Source organism: Terrapene carolina, unplaced genomic scaffold (genome assembly GCF_002925995.2).
Source record: "Terrapene carolina triunguis isolate 2854851 unplaced genomic scaffold, T_m_triunguis-2.0 Scaffold30, whole genome shotgun sequence".
Taxonomy (NCBI): Eukaryota; Metazoa; Chordata; order Testudines; family Emydidae; genus Terrapene; species Terrapene triunguis.
The window spans coordinates 5,347,620-5,370,220 of record NW_020664381.1 but is presented as its reverse complement, the minus strand read 5'-3'; the positions used below and the strand labels follow the sequence as shown (position 1 = coordinate 5,370,220).

At 41.8% G+C, this 22,601-nt stretch overlaps 1 protein-coding gene across 1 annotated transcript in view; it reads right to left on the bottom strand.

Annotated features, from left to right (window-relative positions):
* The window catches only part of HLCS (holocarboxylase synthetase), a 229,185-nt gene that overhangs the window by 6,578 nt on the left and 200,006 nt on the right, over positions 1 to 22,601 (bottom strand). Inside the window, exons 7-8 of the mRNA XM_026651261.1 lie at positions 13,769 to 13,836; positions 4,676 to 4,836 (exon numbers count right to left, since the gene is read on the bottom strand). Of these exons, the coding sequence (XP_026507046.1) occupies positions 4,676 to 4,836; positions 13,769 to 13,836 (229 nt within the window). The remainder of the gene's footprint in view (positions 1 to 4,675; positions 4,837 to 13,768; positions 13,837 to 22,601) is intronic.

Below are 22,601 nucleotides of genomic sequence, written 5' to 3'. Positions count from 1 at the left end.
TAGTTCTTTCTTAATTAAAGTAGATCAAAATGGTTTACAGAACAATGAGTCAGACACACAACTATATTTTGAATTTGAGTTTTTATAACTAAGCACACATTTGAGGAACTCTGGTAAGTATAACAACATTAAGATGGAAACTCATGACTGCCAAAAATCCAAATATCAATGAGAAAGTTGGTATTTTCACCTTGAAAAACTCTTTCCCATTCTTGAGGCTTACTCCTCAACCCCAAAGAAAGTAAATATCTGTAGGGGAATCTGCAAGTTTCGTGGCGGTTTATTATGAAGGTTGGCAGCAATCACAAACAATTGAGAGTAGTTTATTTAGTAATAAGCTATACAGTAGATACTAATGGCTTACAGGAACTATACATAATCAAAAATAGGGACTTCAAAGTGACTTGGCAGAGGTCTTCCCTAAAAATCTCAAAATCACAGACAATAGGTAATTAACCATTGGAACAATTTACCAAGAGTTACGGGGATTGTCTATAACTGGCAATTTTGAAATCAAGATTGGATTTTTTAAGCAAAGAAACTAAAGTTCAAAAGGAATTATTTTGGGGAAATTCCTTGGCTTGTGTTATATAGGTCAGACAACATGATCACAATGGTCCTTTCTAGCCTTTCGATCTATTAGTCTACGAATAACTTTGTTGAATTTCTTTATTCACCATAAAAATCTGTTTCAGGATAGAAATGATCTATTAAAGAAAGACAATCAACTTTGCTAAACACGCCTAGAACTGCCCACAATGAACAGAACAAATATATCCCAAGGTTCTTGCAGAAGTCAGACAAGGAGGCAATGACATCTTGAAGATCAGGAATGAAATTTAGCAGTCAGGAGAAAATTCCAGTTCACAATTAACTATGTAAACAGTCCTAAAAATATTCACATTTTATGCAGCTATGTTCAATCTATACCATGGTATTGGAAACACAAACTGCATCATATGACACCATTCCATTGCAATAAAGAAGTTTTTGTTAAAGCCCCAGAACTGAATTAAACTTTGCACCAGCTACTTAAATGTAAAAAGAAAGCAAATGTGCTTCCTGGAGCTTAAAAAACTGCATATGACTGGATCCCAAGAGGCAAATCATGGGAGGTGCTCCATGACTACAAGAATCTGGTTACACCCTCTCCTTTTGTAGATTATGAAATCCTTTTACAGGATGTGTGAAAACTGCACCTGGGTCTATGTCTACTTTCCTGACAGATTTAAAGGCCAGGGAGGAGTCCATTACACAGATGTCTCTGCATATCTGTACAGGAAATGCTAACTTATTCTGGTATCATAAGGAATTGTAAGAAAACATAGTTCATATTCATTACCACAAGCACTTGACTATCCACATTTCAGTGCAGATTTACAGAAGATTCTTGGGACATACAGTTTTCAAAGCATGCCACAGCTAAGCCATTCAGTATGTCAGGATTAACAGATCTTCTCAAGGCATCCTGTGCAGGTCATTACTCTCTGAACTGTAACAGACTCAGGAGTTCGAAAAATACACATTGCTAGCTTGTCTACATGAGGAAGTTAGTGTGGAATAAGTTAGGGTGTGAATTTAAAGCGCAATTGCTATTTCACACTAACTCCACTTTAAAGTACATTAAATTTAACCACACAAAGGCACTCTTAGTCCAGAATAAGAGTGCCATGTGGTGAGCTAGGGCAACATAGCAATTGTGCTTTAAATTCACACCCCAGCCTGTTCTGCACTAACTTCCCATGTAGACAAGCCAATAGACCACAGACATTTGTACTGCTAAGGAACTAACTGCTGGATATGGAGAACAGCAGATATTTCTACAATAGTACTAGTTTTCAAGATGAACTATAGTGGTGACATGAGTTTTTTATTGTAATATAATGAGGCAAGATGAGCTGCTGCATAACTACCATTGTTTCCAAAGGATTTACTGTCAAAATATAAAATACAATGCATTATTTTGCACTGATTTAGCAGGTTACATGTAGTGGTGACACACGTTATTTTTATTTGTAAGTTATGTACTGGCTCCTAAATACTGTTCTGAGTCAGGGACAGTAGAAAATATCTAGTACATAAGGTTTGTTTGTATTCAGAGCACTGTCATCTGCAAATGAAACTCTGAATTGAATTGTCAGATTTTCCCACTGAGAATCCAGAACTGTGGACAGTAGCTTGAACTGCTGGCCATTTAGAACTGTGAACACTAAAGACACAGCCCTAAAAATGACTGACTGATCAACTGAGACACGTACATTTGATACTTTTGTATGAAAATTCTGGAATGGAATTTGAGCATAATAAAACAACATTAAAAGTATGTTAAAGTAATAATAAAGGTCTGACTTATGCAAAAAGGTATGGAAATGTAAAGCTAAGATTGAAACCTCATCCATAACTTAGCCCATTGTTCCTAGCTACTGAAGCTCATATGGCATATATGTTCATCCACCATGTGGAGAGCCTTGCATTACCCTACGTCCAATGGGGCAATTTAAGAATAGAGTTTCAGATTTAACTTTGAATTTCCTTGCTTTCATGAATTTGAGTCAGACTCTTAACATTGTTTTAATCTATTGTCTGTGTTTAATTTCCTTTCTTTAAAAAAGTCTCAAACGGAGTACAGAAATCCTTTCTTCCACTGAGTTCAGGATGATGACAAACTGTTAAAGCATATTTAGTGATTCCTCTTAATTTAGTGATCACTGACATGATGGAATTTAATACCTCCAATTATGTAGTTAATTCATTCTTAGGGGGTGGAGTGTGTTTCTTTCAAGATAAACTCAACTTCTTTATGGTCAGAACAAGCTATTCTAAAAATATAAATGTATAACCGGTAGACTCAACTGTGTGTGTTATTGACACAATTATTCCTTCTGTGTTAATATCATCATCTATTATGTCAATCAAGTTGCTACTCCTGAATGGACTAATTTTTTTAAAAAAATAATTAATTGAAAAGTAGCCGCTATATATGCCACAGTATGAAGAGAAGCGCAAAAGCAAGAAGATTCTTAAACTATGTCTATTTTTGCTTTTCGACTCATACTTTAAAAAAGTAACCCTTCTCCCCCTTTTATTTTCAATATTGACCTCCCCAGCCAAAGGTTTTGTATTGCAAATTTCAGTCTGGAGCAATTTTTACAGTCAAGTTATGAAGTGCTGAAGTTAGGAGGTTTTAATAGAAGGGCTGACAGACCCTAAACTACAGCAAAGCTACTGGGTGCCACTATAATAAAGTTCATGTGTAAATGTGTATAAGACATTCATTTTGAGTAATATAGGAAACACGTGCTTTAGTTAACTACTTCTGTAAAATACCAAAGTTTTATAGTTAGCAAATATTAGAATATGGTAACATTAAAAAAAGAGATATATGAGGTGATGAAGAAGATTGGTTCTTCATTTGAACACTGATGACAGGACATTTGATTCCTTTTTACTCTAAGCAATACTCTTAACTTTTTCTTTAAAAATCAGTTTTCAACCTTCAAAAAGAGTTGGAAAAAATCCTTTAGAAGGGGACAAGTGGCCTCTGAAATGCACCAACAAAAAAAGCATTTATCAGTTTCATTCCGTTTTTCTTCTCACTTTTCCTCAACACTTTCATAACCAAAACAAATGAATCCAACATTTAGACAAAGTAAAGGGTAAATCCATCTTCACTGTTGGAATCTGAAGCTCAAATGCTCATTAGATTATAAGTGAAATGAGTTTGCTAGACTCAATCTAATCAATAGCAGGCAGGGCCGGCTCCAGGCACCAGCCTTCCAAGCAGGTGCTTGGGGCGGCAATCTGCAAGGGGCGGCAGTCCATGTGTTTTTGCCCCCAAGCAGCGCGTCAAATTGCCGTCCGAGAAGCTGCCGTCGAATTGCCGCCGCGGCGGAAACGCGCATGCCGCCCTAACGGCGCACGGACTGCCCCCGCCGTCTGAGAAGCTGCCGCCGAATTGCCGCCACGGCGGAAACGCGCATGCCACCCTAACGGCGCACGGACTGCCCCTGCTGTCCGCGGCGGCAATTCAGCGCACTGCTTGGGGAGGCAAAGACAGTAGAGCCGGCCCTGATAGCAGGCACTCACTTTGCAAGCACCACATCTATTAAAAACACATACAAATAAATCGGAAGGCTAAATCCATCCATTCTTTTAATCACACAGCAATTATACAATCCAGTATTACTGAAGAGCTAAACTCATTGGCAGGGATACTCAGACCGCAGCAGTTCAGGAGACAACTTAGGGATCAACATTACCCAAAAGAGGCACAGTAGTGTGAATTTATTGTTTCATTTACTATGGTACTATGTATTCATATTTAAATGGTATGACAGGAAATATTTAGTTTTTAACATTTTATTTTTTATATACATATATATATATATAAATTCTCACAGAAAAATGACGGACCAAGTATTATTATTTTTGGTTAATAATATAGCAAAAGCATCCCGATTGGTTAATAATTAAATCACGCAGTGTTTTAATATCATGTGCTGCAAAGAGCCATAGTAGACACATTAAAGAGTCACTTGCGGCTTGTGAGCCTCAGTCCGAGTATCACTGATCTATGGCTTCAATGACACAACCTAGTTATGAAGGTCAGGTTAAAGACTGAACTCAATGAAATGTGAAAATAATAGGAATATTAAAATGAATTAAAATTAGATACCTGATATCCAGGTACTGATCTAACGGATTCCACCACAGCCAGGGACACCAGGTGCTGAATAAAAGGAATTCTCTGTCCCAGCTGGGAACACAAAGGAATGGAAACATGTAATGTTGATAGAGCACATCCCACAGGACTGAGCCAGACATTTCCACCACGACCTGAAAAAAATCCGCAACACTGAATAAACAAACATGTAAGACAGAGAAATTGTGAGGGTTTTTTGTTTTGTTTTTACAAAGTTCATACTAGTTAATGTAGAAAGCAGCAGCATAAGAATTAGTTTATTCAAAAATAGCACTCTCTTGAAAAAAAATCTACAAGGAGGGCTCTAAAACTGTTCCAGCTTATTTCAAAGAAAAACTACATTCAATTTTATAGCTATTTTAAAGTATTGGTTTTGTTAATGTGTGTTCAGGTAATCATGTTTATAGAAACCTCATAAAGAAATCAAAAGTGTTGCACACAATATGTTGCCCACAATTCCTTGGTATCTTGTAGATCATATGTTTTTATGAACTATTTACGTTTGTTTTTAAATAAAAAAGTACTTGTGAAATGTTCCTGGAGATTGAAGCCTTCTGTCTATCCACAGAACAGACTCCATGCTCGTAGTTCTCAACCTATTTACCATTGAGGGCCGCATTTGTAGCATTCTGTGTGTTATATGGGTCACACGCACACAATGTACATGCTCCCTGTATGACCCTGAGGATGTCACATGAGCCACAGCTGTGTGCTGATTGGTCTGCAAGTGACCTGTGGGCCGCAGGTTGAGAACCACTGCTCCATGCCAATTCAAGGCCCAGTCCTGCTGCAATGAAGTCAATCGGAGTTTTGGTTCTGATTTGATTCAGTGCCAACTGTGGTGATGGCAGTTTGTGTGATATGGAATACTTTTCAGTAGGAATTAAAACAATGCCACCAATTCATTCTATGTAAGCCACTAAACATCCATGAGATAACTACTTTTGGTCATTTCTAAGTTGGGCTGGATTCAGATTAGTAAGAGTAAAAGGAGAAAAAACTGCTGCCCGATTATCAACCCCCTGAGCTCTCCAAAAATATTTTTACTGTGTCTATAAATTAGAGCTGTTGATTAATCGCAGTTAACTCACACGATTAACTCAAAAAAATTAACCATGATTTAAAAAATTTATTGTGATTAATTGTAGTTTTACTCGCACTGTTAAACAATAGAATACCAATTGAAATTTATTAAATATTTTTGGATGTTTTTCTACATTTTCAAATATATTGATTTCAATTACAACACATAATACAAAGTGCACACTGCTCACTTTGTATTATTTTTGATTACAAATATTTGCACTGTAAAAATGATAAACAATAGAAACAGTATTTTTCAGTTCACCTCAAAGTACTGTAGTGCAATCTCTTTATCATGAAAGTGCAACTTACAAATGTAGATTTTTTGTTGTTACATAACTGCACACACACACACACACACACACACAAAAAAAAAGACAGTTACCTGTTCCGTAACTGGTGTTCTTCAAGATGTGTTGCTCATGTCCATTCCATATTAGGTATGTGTGCTCGCCACATGCACCGGTGTCGGAAGTTTTTCCCTCAGCAGGATCCATAGGGGACCGGCTCTGGTGCCCTCTGGAGTGGCGCCTGCATGGCGCGGTATAAGGGGTGGCGCTGGTTCCCCCCACCTTCAGTTCCTTTTTGCTGTAAACTACAACAGTGGGGAAGGAGGGCGGGTCGTGGAATGGACATGAGCAACACATCTCGAAGAACATCAGTTACGGAACAGGAAACTGTCTTTTCTTCTTCGAGTGCTTGCTCATGTCCATTCCATACTAGGTGACTCCCAAGCAGCACCATCGGAGGTGGGTAGGAGTTCACGGACATGTAGATTGCAACACAGTGCTGCTGAACCCAGCATCATCTCTGGTCTGCTGAGTGATGGCATAATGCGCCGTGAACGTGTGAACAGAGGACCACGTTGCGGCTCTACAGATGTCCTGGATAGGGACGTGCGCCAGAAAGACCGCTAAGGACATCTGAGCTCTAGTTGAGTGGGCTCTGACAATCGGTGGTGGTAGAACCCCCACCAGGTTGTAACAGTGATCCAATTGGAAATTCTTTGCGAGGACACCGAAAAGCCCTTCATCCAATCCGCTGTAGTGATGAAGAGCTGAGTTGATTTACGGAAAGGCTTGGTACATTCCAGGTAAAAGCCAAGGCTCTCCGGACATCCAGTACATGAAGACTGGGGGGTAGGGATAGCTCAGTGGTTTGAGCATTGGCCTGCTAAACCCAGGGTTGTGAGTTCAATCCTTGAGGGGGCCACCTAGGGATCTGGGGCAAAATCAGTACTTGGTCCTGCTAGTGAAGGCAGGGGGCTGGATTCGATGACCTTTCAAGGTCCCTTCCAGTTCTAGGAGATAGGATATCTCCATTAATTTAAAAAAAAAAAAAGACGCCTCTCCTCACTGGTTTTGTGTGGTTTGGGACAGAACACCAGAAGAAAGATGTCCTGGTTCAGATGGAAGGTGGACACCACCTTCGGCAGGAAGGCCAGGTGGGGGCCGCAGCTGAACCTTGTCTTTGTAGAAGACCGTGTCCGGCGGTTCTGAGGTCACGGCTTTAATCTCAGAGACTCGTCTCGCTGATGTCACCGCCACCGGGAAAGCAACCTTCCATGACAGGTGGGAAGGGGGCAGCAGTCCAGCAGCTCAAAGGGTGGGCCCGTGAGCCTAGAAAGGACCAAGTTAAGATCCCACTGCGGGACAGGGGCCCGTACCTGCAGGAAGAGTCTATCGAGACCTCTCAAGAATCTGACCGTCATGTCATGAGAAAACACTGTCTGGCCCTGGATCAGCAGGTGAAAAGCAGAGATGGCCACGAGATGCACTCTAATAGAAGAGTGTGCCAGGCCTTGGTTCCTCAAATGAAGCAGGTAGTCTAAGGACAGACTGTATGGAAGAATGTGAGGGAGAGACGCCACGCTCGGACGCCCAGTGGGAAATTGTCCACTTGGCCAGGTAAATCAGTCTGGTTGAGGGCTTCCTACTTCCCAGGAGGACCTGTTGGACCTCCTCCGAACAGATCTGCTCGTCCGGGTTCAGCCACGCAGCATCCACCCCGAGAGGTGGAGGGACGCGAGGTTGGGGTATAAGAGCCGACCGTGGTCCTATGACAGCAGGTCTGGTCGGTTGGGCAGGGAACAGGGAGGGGCTGCTGTCAGGTTCATGAGCACGCCGAACCAGTGCTGGCAAGGCCACGCATGGGTGATCATGATAACTTGCGCCCTGTCTCTCTTGATCTTTGCCAGGATCTTGCTGATGAGTGGAATCGGAGGGAACGTGTACATCAGGCTCCCCGACCATGACAGGAGGAAGGCATCGGAAAGGGAGTCCTTGCCCAGACCAAAATCGATGACATTTTCTGTTTTGCCTGGTGGCAAAGAGGTCCATCTGGGGAGTTCCCCACCTCTGGAAAATCACGTAGGCTACCTCCTGGTGGAGTGACCACTCATGGTGAGAGGAGACAGCCCTGCTGAGGTGATCCGCTAGTGTGTTCTTGATGCCAGGGAGATGACAAGCCTCCAGGTGGATCTCGTGGTTGATGCAGAAGTTCCAGAGACGGAGCACCTCCTGACAGAAAGCCGACGAGCGCGCTCCTCCTTGTCTGTTGATGTAGAACTTTGAGGCTGTGTTGTCTGTCAGAACTCTCACTACCTTGCCCAACAGGTGAGGTGAGACCCCACATACCAAGCGGACTGTTCTGAGTTCTTTGACATTTATGTGTAGCGTCATCTTCTCCGGGGACCACATACCCTGGGTCTGGAGATCTCTGAGGTGCGCACCGCAGCCAAGGTCCGAGGCGTCCAACACCAACTAGAAGGAGTCAGGGGGGTTGTCGAACGGAACTCTCTCTAGGACCTTCTTACGATCGGTCCATCAACGCAGCGAGGTGAGTATTACCGGGGAGGGTGGTAACAATCTTTTCCAGGTGATCCCTGGACTGGGAAAAGACCACAGTCAGCCATTGCTGCAGGGGCCGCATCCGGAGCCTGGCATGGCGGACAACGTATGTGCAAGCTGCCATGTGGCCCAGCAGACACAGGCAAACCCTGGCCACAGTCAGGGGGAATGCAGAGACTCCGCGATGAGGTCCGCCAATGTCTGGATCCTTTGAAGTGGCAGGAACGCTCTGGCACAGGTCGAGTCGAGCTCCGCTCTGATGAACTCTATCCTTTGCACTGGAACTATCGTCGACTTTTTGTCGTTCACCAGTAGGCCCAGGGAGCGTCGTGGCTTGCAGCACCACAACATCCTTTTGGACCTGAGACCTGGAGCTGCCTTTGACCAGCCATTCGTCGAGGTACGGGTAGATCTGGATATCCCGGCACCTGAGATAAGCTGCCACCACCGACATGCACTTGGTGAACACCCTCGGTGCTGTTGCTAGGCCAGACGGGAGGACAGTAAATTGGTAGTGGCCGGGTCCCCCCATAAATTGGAGGAAGCGTCTGTGTCCTTGAAAGATCGCTATGTGGAAGTATGTGCCCTTTAAGTCAAGGGCGGCATACCAGTCTCCCAGATCCAGGGACGGGAGGATAGAGGCCAGGGAGACCATTCAGAACTTCAGCTTCTTTAGGTATTTGTTGAGGTCTCGCATGTCCAGAACAGGCTGTAGACCGCCCTTGACCTTTGGGATTACAAAGTACCAGGAATAGAACCCCTTGTTCCTGTATTCGAGAGGAACCTCCTCCACCGCACCCAGCTGCAGTAACCCTTGGACCTCCTGCGTGAGGAGACTCTCGTGAGACGGGTCCCTGAAGAGGGACGGGGAAGGAGCCTGGGTGGGGGGTAGAAATAAACTGGGGGGTATAACCCTGTGTTCAGGACCCAGCGGTCCGAGGTTACAGCGGTCCACGCAAGGAGGAAAAAGAAAAGGCGGTTGGAAAAAACTGAAGAAGATGGATCCAGGGAATATAGTCTGGTAGGTCGCCCTCAGGCACATCCTCAAAATGTGCTTGGCCCCCTGATTGTTTCGGGTGGAGCCCGACTGAGCAGAGGGTGGAGGAGGGTGGCTCAGTTGGCGTTTGTAGCCCTTGGCCTTCTTGTGAGGCAGGTCCTACCGAGGCTGGCTCCCTTGTCCCTGAGGCTGTTGCGGTTTGAACCGCTTACGTGCCAGGCCTGGGACATAAAGTCCCAGAGTTTTCAGGCTGTCTGCTCTGCAACAGGGCCTGGCCATCGAAGGGAAGGTCCTGCATCGACTGCTGAGCCTGTGCAAAAGCCCGACAGGAGCAGCCAGGAAGCTCGCCGCATGGAGATGGCGGAGGCCATGGTGCGGGTGGCAGAATCCGCTGCGTCTGAAGCTGCCTGGAGGGCCGCTCTGGCCACAGCCGTGCTCTCCTCGAGGATCACCCAGAATTCCTTCCTGGACCCTTCGGGAAGTGAAGCCTCGAAGTTGGCCATGGCCTGCCACATGCTGTAATCATAGCAGCCAAGGAGGGCCTGGTGATTGGCCACTCCCAACTGCAGGCTGGAAGACAAATAAACTTTGTGTGCTAAGAGATCCAGCCTCCTTGAGTCTTTGTTTTTGGGGGTAGCCCCGGGTTGACCCTGCCTCTCCCTCTGGTTAATTGCCTCTACCATCAGGGAATTGGAGGCCAGGTGGGAATATAAGTACTCATGCCTCTTGGTTGGCACAAAGTACATGCGCTTGGCCCTTTTAGAGATGAGGGGCAAGGACGAGGGAGTCTGCTACAGGGCAGTGGTAATCTTCGATACCCCTTCATGAAGGGGTAAAGCCACCCTGGCAGGTGCTGAGGAGCAGAGGACATCAAATACGAAGACCAAAGGCTCCTCCAATTCCTCGGCCTGAAGCCCCAGGGTAGAAGCAACCCTCTTCAATAGTTCCTGGTGCGCCTTAGCGTCATCCTGAGGAACTGGGTAAGGGGGCTCTATGATAGCCTCATCCGGCGACAACAAGGACGATGCCGGTACCAGGACCCTCGACGTCCATTGGTGGGCCACCAGGCTGCTCCCCTGGGTCCTCCTGGACCTGTGGGGTCCTTCCCCCATAAGTCTCAGGCACTGGAGGGGGTTGGGATGTCGAGGCTGCTGACCTGTCCGAGGCTCCTGACACCGATGGGGCAGCCTGGGAAGGTTGGGTGAACCCCCAAGGGTTCCATGGGTACCATGGCACCGGACACTGCACTTGGGGCCCTGGGACAGGTTTTGGTGCTGATGATGTAGGCGACAGCGCAAGTATCGTAGGATGCCCTGGAGTTACGGAACCCTGCTCCATGCTGGAGCTATCGCTGGAACGGTCGCTACCTGGCGACCAGGATTGGGTGGAGCGGCAGCTCTTATCTGACCAGTGCTGGTCACTGCGCCTTAAGGTAGATCTGTCCAAGCGAGATGAAGGTCTTGGTCTGGGCCTTGTGGACTGACGGTGTTCGGTGGATCAGTGTCAGAAACCCGGCAATCTACGCTTTACGCTACTTGACTGGTACCGGATGTCAAGCGGGACCAGGAGCTATCACGCACTGGTTGCTGGGAGGATCTTCCCGAATAGGGCGACCACCATCTGGACGACTGATGACAATGGGCTGGTGATCGGTGGCTTTAGTCCCCCAATTGGTCCTGAGATCTGTAACAAGCTCTTGGCGATGTGAGGGGTCAGTCTCCTGCCAGGGAGCGCATGCCTCGGTGGATCTGTGCCAGGCTACTGGTGAGGTACGCCTCGAATCCTGCTGTTGGTTCCCAAGGTCTGGGGACCGAAGAGGGCTCTGCTGAGCCTGCCTCTCTAGCTCTGAGGCATGATGGCTTCGGGCGGGGGAGCGGTGGCAGGACATCCCATGTGATGGGAAACAGTGCCGCTGATGTGGGGACGTATGTGGAGGCCCCAAGGCGGGTTTACCCCGAGACCGGGGTACTGCCGGAGCCAGTGTGGGCAGTACCGGAAGCACCAGGATCTCCTGAGCTGCCTGCAGGGCTTCAGGTGCCGATGGCACCTGAAGCTGACGGAGGCCTGTACTGCTATCCAGAGTCGCAGGCAAGGTATGGGATGGCCTGCAATGCTCGACTTGAGCTGGGTCCCGACTTCTCTAAGGGGGCATTGAGCTGCCTGGCGTGGGTCTTGGCTTGCCCCCAGCCCTTTCCTTTCCCTTTCAGGCGATTGTCCTGCTCCCTTTTCGTCCTGGGTTTGAAGGACTTACAAAGATGACACTTGTCGCTTATGTGCCCTTCGCCCAAGCACCTTAGGCAACTATCATGTGGATCGCTGATGGGCATAGGCCGTTTGCAATGATCGCAGGGCTTAAAGCCTGGCGCCCTCTAGAGTGGTGGCTGCATGCCCCGTCCCCAGGCTGAGTCCCATTCGGGACTAACAAAGACTTTAAAAACTACTACTGCGGGTAACTAATTCAACTACAAACTATATACAACTATATTACAGGTTTATAAAGTTCACAAAAATGGAGAACAAAACAATTCTAGCTGAAACAGCAGATATTCCAGCACTGTCACTGGCGGCAAGAAGGAACTGAGGGTGCGGGGAGCTGGTGGCGCTCCTTATACCACGCCATGCAGCCACCACTCTAGAGGGCGCCAGAGCCAGTCCCCTAGAGATACTGCTGAGGGAAAAACTTCTGGCACTGCTGCATGTGGCGAGCACACACACCTAATATGGAATGGACATGAGCAAGCACTCGAAAAACAAAACAATGCAAAACTTTAGAGCCTACAAGTCCACTCAGTCCTACTTCTTGTTCAGCCAATCGCTAAGACAAACAAGTTTGTTGACATTTATGGGAGATAATGCTGCCCAGTTCTTATTTACAATGTCACCTGAAAGTGAGAACAGGCATTCGCATGGGACTTTTGTAGCTGGCATTGCAAGGTATGTGCATGCCAAATATGCTAAATATTTGTATGCTCCTTCATACTTCGGCCACCATTCCAGAGGACATGCTTCCATGCTGATGATGCTTGTTAAAAAAATAATGCATTAATTAAATTTGTGACTGAACTTCTTGGGGGAGAATTGTATGTCTCCGGCTCTGTTTTAGCTGTTTCGGCCATATATTTCATGTTATAGTAGTCTCGGATGATGACTCAGCACTTGTAGTTCCTTTTAAGAACACTTTTGCTGCAGATTTGACAAAACGCAAAGAAGGTACCAATGTGAGATTTCTAAAGATAGCTACAGCACTCAACCCAAGGTTTAAGAATCTGAAGTGCCTTCCAAAATTTGAGAGGAACGAGGTGTGGCACATGCTTTCAGAAGTCTTAAAAAAGCAATACTCCGATGCGGAAACTACAGAACCCGAACCTCCAAAAAAGAAATCAACCTTCTGCTGGTGGCATCTGACTCAGAGGATGAAAATGAACATGCGTCGGTCCGCACTGCTTTGGATTGTTATTGGGCAGAACCCGTCATCAGCATGGACGCCTGTCCTCTGGAATGGTGGTTGAAGCATGAAGGGACATATGAATCTTTAGCGCATCTAGCATGTAAATATCTTGCGACCTAGGCTAGAACAGAGCCATGTGAACGCCTGTTCTCACTTTCAGGTGACATTGTGAACGAGAAGCAGAAAGCATTATCTCTTGCAAATGTAAACAAACTTGTCTGTCTGAGCAATTGGTTGAATAAGAAGTAGGACTGAGTGGACTTGTAGGCTCTAAAGTTTTACATTATTTTATTTTTGAATGCAGTTTTTTTTGTACATAAGTCTACATTTGTAAGTTTAACTTTCATGATAAAGAGATTGCACTACAGTACTTGTATTGGGTGAATTGAAAAATACTATTTTATTATTTACAGTGCAAATATTTTTAATCTGAAATAAATATAAGGTGAGCACTGTACACGTTGTATTCTGTGATGTAATTGAAATCAATATATTTGAAAATGTAGAAAGCATCCAAAAATATTTAAATAAATGGTATTCTATTATTATTATTTAACAGTGTGATTAATTATGATTAATTTTTTAAAGCACTTGACAGCCCTACTATAAATGATCTATATTAACTACATTACTGAATAAATGCAATAAACTATCTTCTTTCTGTTAGTGTTGCAAGAAAACCTACTTACCTTTCCCTTGTGTTTGTCGAACTGCAATCGCTATTAAATCCATTTCCTGAGGCAAATTGAACATCAACCTGCCAATTAAGGAAAAAGATTGTCAGCTAGAACAGTCAGCTTTTTTCATGAAAATCTACCATCAACATTTAAATAGAGGCTAATATTTTACATCAAATTAAAAGCATCATTTATTCATTTTCAGTTATAATTTATGATTAGGTGAAAAGGGCAATGGAAAATCCAAAAAGAGAAGCTAACTGAAAAATGACCAAGTGAAATAATACTGCATCTGTAATTCTGGAAAAAAGATATGACCATAGTTCATTTAAGGTGCTTTTTAAAACACAGATGGCTGTATTTCTTTAGTATTTCTCCGAGAAGTACTTATTTCTTCTAACTTGTGTCACTATCTCCCATAGTAGCGATTCCAGACATTTGTTTCTACTTACAGCAAATTTTTGTTCATACTCTACAATATAACAGCAGCAGTTTCTGATTATTTAGAAAACCAATATGGTGGCAATAAAGCAGTTTAAAAGATACACTATCCCCTGAGAACTAATTATGATTTAACTACAGTAAATAAATCTACACCTTCTGAGAACTCTAGAGAACACTGGTTTGGTTTAGGCTTGCACTCTGCTGTTAAAATAGTTTCACTTAAAAGAATACTAACTTTCCTCTGGGAATCCGTAGAAAGTACACTTGAATGCCACCAAATGAGTCAACATTAACTTTAAAAAAATCTTACTATGGGAACTGTTTTAAACATATTTCAACTGTATTATGATCCTTCTTCATTTCATTTTAAGTTTTGGGGAAAAGAAATTATTTAACAGACAAAAAAGATCCACATGATGTTACCATTGTTTGGCTATACAAGATAAATCTAGTAAATAATTTATAGTCTGAAAAAGCTCACTTTTAATGCAAATAAAGAGTAGTTCATTTAAATTAAAGGTGGTTTTGCCTTAGGCAATATGTGCCACACTAATCAGAAAAGAGTAAGTGGCATTCAGAATTATTTCTTCTGAATTTAGGAAGAAGATTCAAGGACTTCCAAGTCCTCCTGTAACCAAGATAGTGACACTGTATAGTAGGAACTAATAAGTACAAGTGCACCCTCTGCTGCTTACTGGGAATAAATGTTATGGCAGACAGCTACTGAAGGAGCTATTCGTCTGCTTCCCCTCCTCCCCCGCTTTTTAATTTGAAATGTGGTATTTTATTAATGGCTGTGGCTAGATAAGGGAGAGGAAGTAGAGCAAAAATACAGAAAAGTAACCACTTCCTGAAATCTCAGAACATCTCTGCATAATGATTCAATTGCTCACATGACTATGAAAGGAGTAGGTTATTCTAAGGGCCAAAGAGAGGTTTGGACTATAAAACACCTTTACTAATTAGAAATACTTGAACTACAGCTGACTGGAGATTTAACAGGTCCAACAGATGTTTTTTTTCATATTATTGCAGAAATCAATGTGAAACATTTTCAAAGAACACTAGCCAGAAGATCTCTTTGCCAGTCCCACTTCCATTTCACATGAAATACAGCTTGAGAATTGTTTCTCTTGGACACTACGAATTGCTTATTGAGACTATGATTGCCTATCTACAGTCAATCTTTAATATTGAAATATACCTTTCCTTGTGTTGGGAACCAGTAGCAAAATCCAGAGAGGTTCTTTGTACTCATTAACATCACTTCAGCTACAATACTGAATTCATGGTACTCCAAGAAGGACATTAATTTAAATTTGGAAATGGGGCTAAGGACAGATTACAAATTTTGTCGAAACAAACTTGTTTATCACTTCTCTGTTCATATGATCTAGGTTCTTTAAATATCAGGCAAACAATAGATAGTCATGTTACAGCTCTGGGGGTAAAAAAATCAGGGCAGGAAAAAAGTTAGTTCTGAAACCAAACACAGACCTCTAAAACAAAGAGATATGATTAAGGGAACATATGCATGGAACGGTTAGAGGTTTGGCAACAGTTAACAAGACTGAGTTTGAGAACAGTGAGATTGTACTGTTTAGGCCAAGAGGAAATTCTGTAAGGAGGTACACAACATGGGGAAGTCGCTAATACCTAGGCTGAGACAACTGGAGGCAGACGGATTTATTTCTGCTATCTGAGATAGCCCTGGAGGCATTGCCACACAGCTCCAAGGCAATAATAAAGTGCTTCTGAACTTAATAAATTGTGTTGGTTTTTTGGGGTGCGCGGGGTTGTTTCATTTCTGGAAAAGAAAAGTTGTTTGAATTTTCTTTACTAGAAAGAAGCAATTGTAGATGGATTTACATTCTTAGCTATTGACGTTCCCACTGAAGAAATAAATGATTATATTTGGGACCGATTAGACTGGAGGATGAAAAGGGGGTTCATCAATGGCATAATGTAATATGATGAAGTTATCTCATACTTTCATTTCCTCTTTTATTTCACTTTCCCCTTCATTTCAATGTTTTCATAAAGTTCTGTGTTTCTCATTGTTGCACAATGAATTAAGACAGAAGACCTCACTGATGAATCTAGAAGATTGATCCATTCAAACTAAATTTACTCAACAGGTAGGGATAAAGAAAAGCATTTATCTGATTCTAGAAAAAAATGCTTTAATTTAATTTCAAATTTTCTTCACCACCACAAATTTTTTGCGGTACCTGACAAACTGTGAACTGTGCACTTCTGGTGTTTAAAGCAACTGAAATATTAAATGGTAAAATACTAGCACATTAATAATTTTTCACAACATAATTTACAGTCTATGTTGTCAAGAGTAGTAAACAATACTTAAATGGTTCACAGAAATATCAGGGCCAAAGAACCATCAGTCCCCACAGCTAGCCAATGCAATGGCTTTTGTGTATATAGCAACATAAAATGGGAATTGAAACCACAAAAACTATGTTTGAAAAATGTTAACAGCCTGACAACTATACATTTCATTGATGTTGTGGGTTTAAAGCTGAAAGTCTCATTAATGCACCCTGCTGTGTTACAGTATTGCAGAGGTATTACAAAAGGCAACATTACATTCCAGATGTTGAAATACCTGGGCATAGGTTAGAGACAGACTTCTACCCTTAACTCTGAATGTCTTTGTTCTGAGTGGGGAGAGGGAGGGATTTAAAAAAACCAAATCACAACCTTCAAGTTGCTTGATTATAGTTACTATGATTTCATTTACAGAGAATGCCATAATATTGGAAACAGTATTAGAACAAAGAGATAATATTTTTTAGTCAAACTGAAAAAAAGGACATGCCACTTGATCCAAGTCTCCTATGATATTTCAGACAAAGAGGTGACCTGCAAACTCTCTGTTCCATTTTTATTACTTAACCGTAGCCATAGTCCATTATATCCTTTCTGGAAATTAGCAGTGTATGTATTGATATATTTACATATTTCATTATAGTGCCTGATACCCGATGTGTAATCCATCTCCTTAATTTAGGTAATGGGAGTTTGAGCTGGATACTTTTCTAAAGAATAAACTGTAATGAAACAAAGCCTTCCCTGTCGATAGAGTTTAAAATATTTTCAATAGCTACAAAGGTCCATAGGACCGTATAAAAGAAGATAAGTCAATCAACGATCCTAATGCACTGTGACAGAAATGCTCAGACGTTACTACATAGTGCCATTTATGGTTTTATAATTCAGGCTTTCCCCAGGAGCATCTTGGAAGACAAGTTGTCAGATCTTAAAATGCATTACTGAAAAGACTGTTACTTCTAAATGACAGTTCTATTGACATTTCCATTCCAATTCTTAGTTCTTACAATTGTAGAAATACCCTCCATAGTAGAATTCCGCATAACATCATTTTGTTGCAAGCTAACAATAAGTCCTATAACAAATTTTAGAGGAGGGATGGTTTTGCCCCTTTCAAACAATAAAATAGTAAATTATTCACCAGGTAAGTAAGTTGTTTGAGCAACTTAATTTAATTAAGTTAAAAAAAACTTCATCTCTCTTCCCCCAATAAATCCACACTAAAGCTAGCTATGGGTCTAGTTTAAAGCTCACAAAAGTCATGAAATGCAGACTCAAGGCTAACGTGTGTCAAATCGTTCAGTCTCTTTGCTACAAATCCACTCCGTTTTCTCCTATGTACTGTGTGCCATTCACAACATGCTAAAGAATTCTTTATCCCACTCCCAAGTTGTTACATATTGTAGGTTTTCTATTTGTTTTTCTAACTAAATTCAAAATATACTAATAAAATTATGAGTTTATCTATGGGAACACAAAAGCATCTTTGTGAGCAGAACAGTTTTCAAGTTAACAACTCCTTCCACTGGAAAAAAAAAAGGGTCATCTTTAACAATATATTCCACTACATTTTCTAAATGTACCATTACCCTTTATTTTCATAGTGTAATTACACAGAAAAGGCCTCTAATCCCAGCTACTTTTCGAGACCCATCTATTTCTACACAGTGCAGACTACCTGAAATTGTTGATTCTTTAGTGCAGTGCTTGCAACACAATCAGAGACATTCTACCCAACCAGTCATTAGTACGTGTTGGAGCTCATCAATATGCCAAAATTTCTCTTTTATAGCAGAAATCCAAGCAGCTTCCACATAAAACAGCCTTTTCCCATATTAGTACTAGTACACAAAGTGATCATTTAAACCAATAGTCTCTTTTACGTCTCCAGATATTCGTTTCCTGCATCCTCTTAAAAAAAAAAAGTGATGAAGGTGTTCCAGACTTCTGTAGATTTACAAAAAGCCTTGTAATTTTACACTGCTAGTTTTTCCTACCTTGCTATAAACACTTATTGTACAAAGAAGAATCTACCATATTAAGGTCATCATATTTTTTCTGACCTCTGTCTGCTGTGAATGAAATTGGGCTAACAAGGTTGTTTTACAACAGTAGTTTTCAACCCTTTTTCATTTGTGGACCCCTAAAAAAAATCTCAAATGGAGGTGTAGACCCCTTTAGAAATCTTTACACAGTCTGTAGACCCCTGGTGTCCAGGGACCACAGGTTGAAAACCAAGTGTCTTACAGTTACGCACTTTGGACAGTTGTCGGAGGAAAAAAAATTGTGCTAGCAACAAGAGTGTCAACCGTAGGACCCAATTCTGTAAACACTTATTACTAGACATAGTGCTATTGTGAGGAGGATGAAGTCAATGTGGCTACACACAGTTGTGACCACTTCATTTGAAGTGTTTTGAGGACTGGGCCCACTGACTGGACAGGAGATAACATTGCTACTTTTGGTACCTTGGCAATAAAAATGGTACTTATTTTTTGTGCTTTCTGAATTTTCAATTGGTAATTTTCTTGTGTCTTTATTCTACTTTTATACCAGATATTTTTAAATTAATTCTTTGTAAATGTTTATATACTATTTTTTTTAAAAAGAGACAGAATGTAAAAACACAGTAACACACAGCCAAAGGTGTCAGGAAACATACTCAAATAAGAAGGGACTCCAAAAACTGGTTTGCCAACAAAATGCCAGTAAAATTTGAAACCTGGGTTCAGACACACTGGTAATGTTCCAAAACTCAAAACTTAAAGAAGTTCTTTATTCAGTAAATCAGCTTCTCTGTGAATATCATCAAGACCACAAGGTTACAGTAAAGGAAGGAGTTTCCAAGGGAGATGTGAGGGGAAGTAAGGACTTAAGTTGTTTCAATTTAATTTAAAAAACCCATTCTGAACAATTTAATTTTTTCCTTCAAAAAAGTAATCTTTTCAATTCATTACCTTTCTTTCCTTGAAAAAAAAATACTACTTGAACCATTATGAAAAGCTAACAAAATAAATGGAAACGAAATGGATTTCATTAAAAATGAATTCCAGTGCCAAGGTTTAACAAACAGAGTAGTTATTGGGATGCAATAAAAAAAATTTATCACAACATATTAAGAATGATATCTTCAGAAGTAAACCAAAGAGTTATAAACATATTGATCAAGAACAGATCTAACTGATCTTGTCCAGAGTAAAACATTGCCTGGTTACTGTAAAATAATTAAAATATACACAATGCAGTCTGTAGCTATGTCACCTTGAGCTACAATTTCATCCTGCTTCACACACTAAGCAGAATCAAGCCCAGTCAATGACAGGAATAGAGACATTCAAAGGTAAAGTTAGATACTAGAGAAGGTACTGTTGGTGATTCAGTAGGTGGCATGCTTCCTTCCAATTTAATATTGAATCCACTAACTTAATCTGATGTTAGGAAACTCAAGCATTCTGATGGTAAAGAACTCCCTCTGAGTCAGAACAGAATGCACTGAACTCTTACAACATTGTCAGCTATCATCTTTCAAATGAGATAATAAACAGGGCACCTTGCAAGCACAGAGGTTTTAGCCCCAGTGTCCTCACCAAATTCCAGTTTGGGTAATTACATTCTGCCTACCAAACTTTCTCTTCAGTTTCCTGTCCTGAACTGTTGTGTGCAGTTAACTAGTTGCCATGTTCCACGAAGAGGCTGTGTTTCAGCAATGGGTGAAATAATTCCCAAACAGCCTGTCAAGTACTTTGGGATAATTGTGAACAAGAAACACTATATAAACAATTTATATTAAAATAAAAAATATATAAAAACATGCTGTCATCCAGATGTAATTCATAAAGTGTAAAAAAAGCTGAAAATGGCTGAGAATTTAAAAATTGGCAAGTAACAGACTACAAATCCCAGCGATTACTGAACTGGTGATATTTTAAACAAAAAGAGCTTTCAACTACGCTTGTAGCTGTTTGCATCGCTTCACACTGACTCAGCCATCACAGGTTTGAGAGGACAGAGAGTGACAATCCTAGAATCTTATAGAGCTAAGAATGGAAACAAATCTTTCTGAACAAAGAGGAAATGTATTTTCAAAAACAAAATTACAACAAAACTTTGACACAGAGGTTTTCATGACAAACTTGCAAAAGTTAAAGTTCCTTTTAAAGTATTTAAGGGGAAATCCATTATTTGTTAAGCACCATACCTCTTAAATATCTCTCAAAATGAGGTACCTCACTCATTTTAATCCCTATGTTACCTATGTTCCACAGAAAGATGGTTTATCATCACCTTCATTGTTGAAAAGTATTTATATTAGACAAAGAAGACATTCAAACTACAGAAAGTCATTTACACTAAAGAAAAGAATCCCACAGCATTTTAACTTTCCTGAATTCCTTCATTTAAGGAAACATTGTGTCCCAAATTTAGGCCTTGGCAAGTTGACAGGTCTGATAAGTGATGCTGATGTGCTTGGTGCCTTATACCTAATCATAGAATATCAGGGTTGGAAGGGACCTCAGGAGGTCATCTAGTCCAACCCCCTGCTCAAAGCAGGACCAACCCCCAGACATTTTTGCCCCAGATCCCTAAATAGCCCCCTCAAGGATTGAACTCACAACCCTGGGTTTAGCAGGCCAAAGCTCAAACCACTGAGCTATCCCTCCGCCCTACACATACTAGGTTTCCATTCTTCTCATTCCCATGTTTCTTACCTATTATTTTCACTGTTTCCTCGATGACTAAAGATCTACACAACAATTTTCCTGTTATAATTGTAAAAACAAAAGATAACATCCTTCCTATGTTGCTTGGTGTTTGTTTTGGTCTTTGTTGTGGGTTTATATCTGAATGGCTTATCAAGCACTTTTGTATTCTTTCTGTAAAAGGGTTTTAACTAAGAAAGCAATCAACTGAGATTTCATGAAATTTCTCAGTTATCTGCACTCCTGTTGAGCTAAAGCATTTGAGTCACTATATACATTTAATAAAGCTAATGTTAAAATTATATAATACACAGGTTAAGAAAAGATTGTCTGTACATCTGGATGTAGTGCTTAGATTACCCAAAAGTACAAAATCTGGTTTAAAAGTCGTGTTATATATATATATATAGAGAGAGAGAGAGAGAGAGAGAGAACGAACATAATCTGCAATAACCCAATTTTAATGATACAGTTTAGGTATTAGAATCCAAATACTCGGGTACATCACTCATGAAAAGTTATACAGAGAATTGGTTGTAGAAAGCAAATATAGGAATGAGTGTAGATTGTCACTCAGTAATTGAGCATTTAGGATAGGTTGTCCCTTAGTAGATATAATCCATCACAGAAGTATTTCAGTTACTTTCCAATTTCGCTTCTGGTCGGCACTCCAGCTTCTCTCTCCTGGTACTGCCGATGTGTTCTAGATGTCCCTCAACCACCTGATGGTGTCTGACACCATGAGTTGCCGCTGAGCATATCATTGACTCATTCCACATTCTCTCAACACTTGCTTGTTACTGGGGTCCCATGAGACCAGGGCTCCAACGATCAGCGCATGAGTTTGAACCTTGTAGCCCCTAGCTCTCCAGGTGTCAGCCAGAGGGGCGCATTTCTCCAGTTTTCAAGATCGGGCATCGCGGAAGGCTAGGGTCCTGTTTTCAAATGGAACTGTGACATCCACCATGATGATCTTCTTCTGTTCCTTGTTGGTGATGACATCTGGTCACAGTTGGCTGTCCGTTCCAGGGATGGCGAAGGCCTTGCGCTGGTCAGGCTTCCATTTCAGGTTTTCCATGTATTGGAGTGGATGGCATCCTTAAGAATCCTCTCCAGCATGGTTCTAGCTCTCCGATGACGATTGTGTGCTCTGTATTTTGTCACCTGTGACACCAGGACTCCCAGCTCCTGACATTCCTCACACCATGTCCAGTGGCAGACGATTCGCTTCTCCAGGTGTTGCATAGCATTGCGGGCATGAGTCTAGAGCGAAGCAGTTTCCCCTCTCTCTTACAAATTTGCCTTCCAGGGAACTGCTCAGGTAGGTGGCGACATCTTGGTTGAAGGGGGTC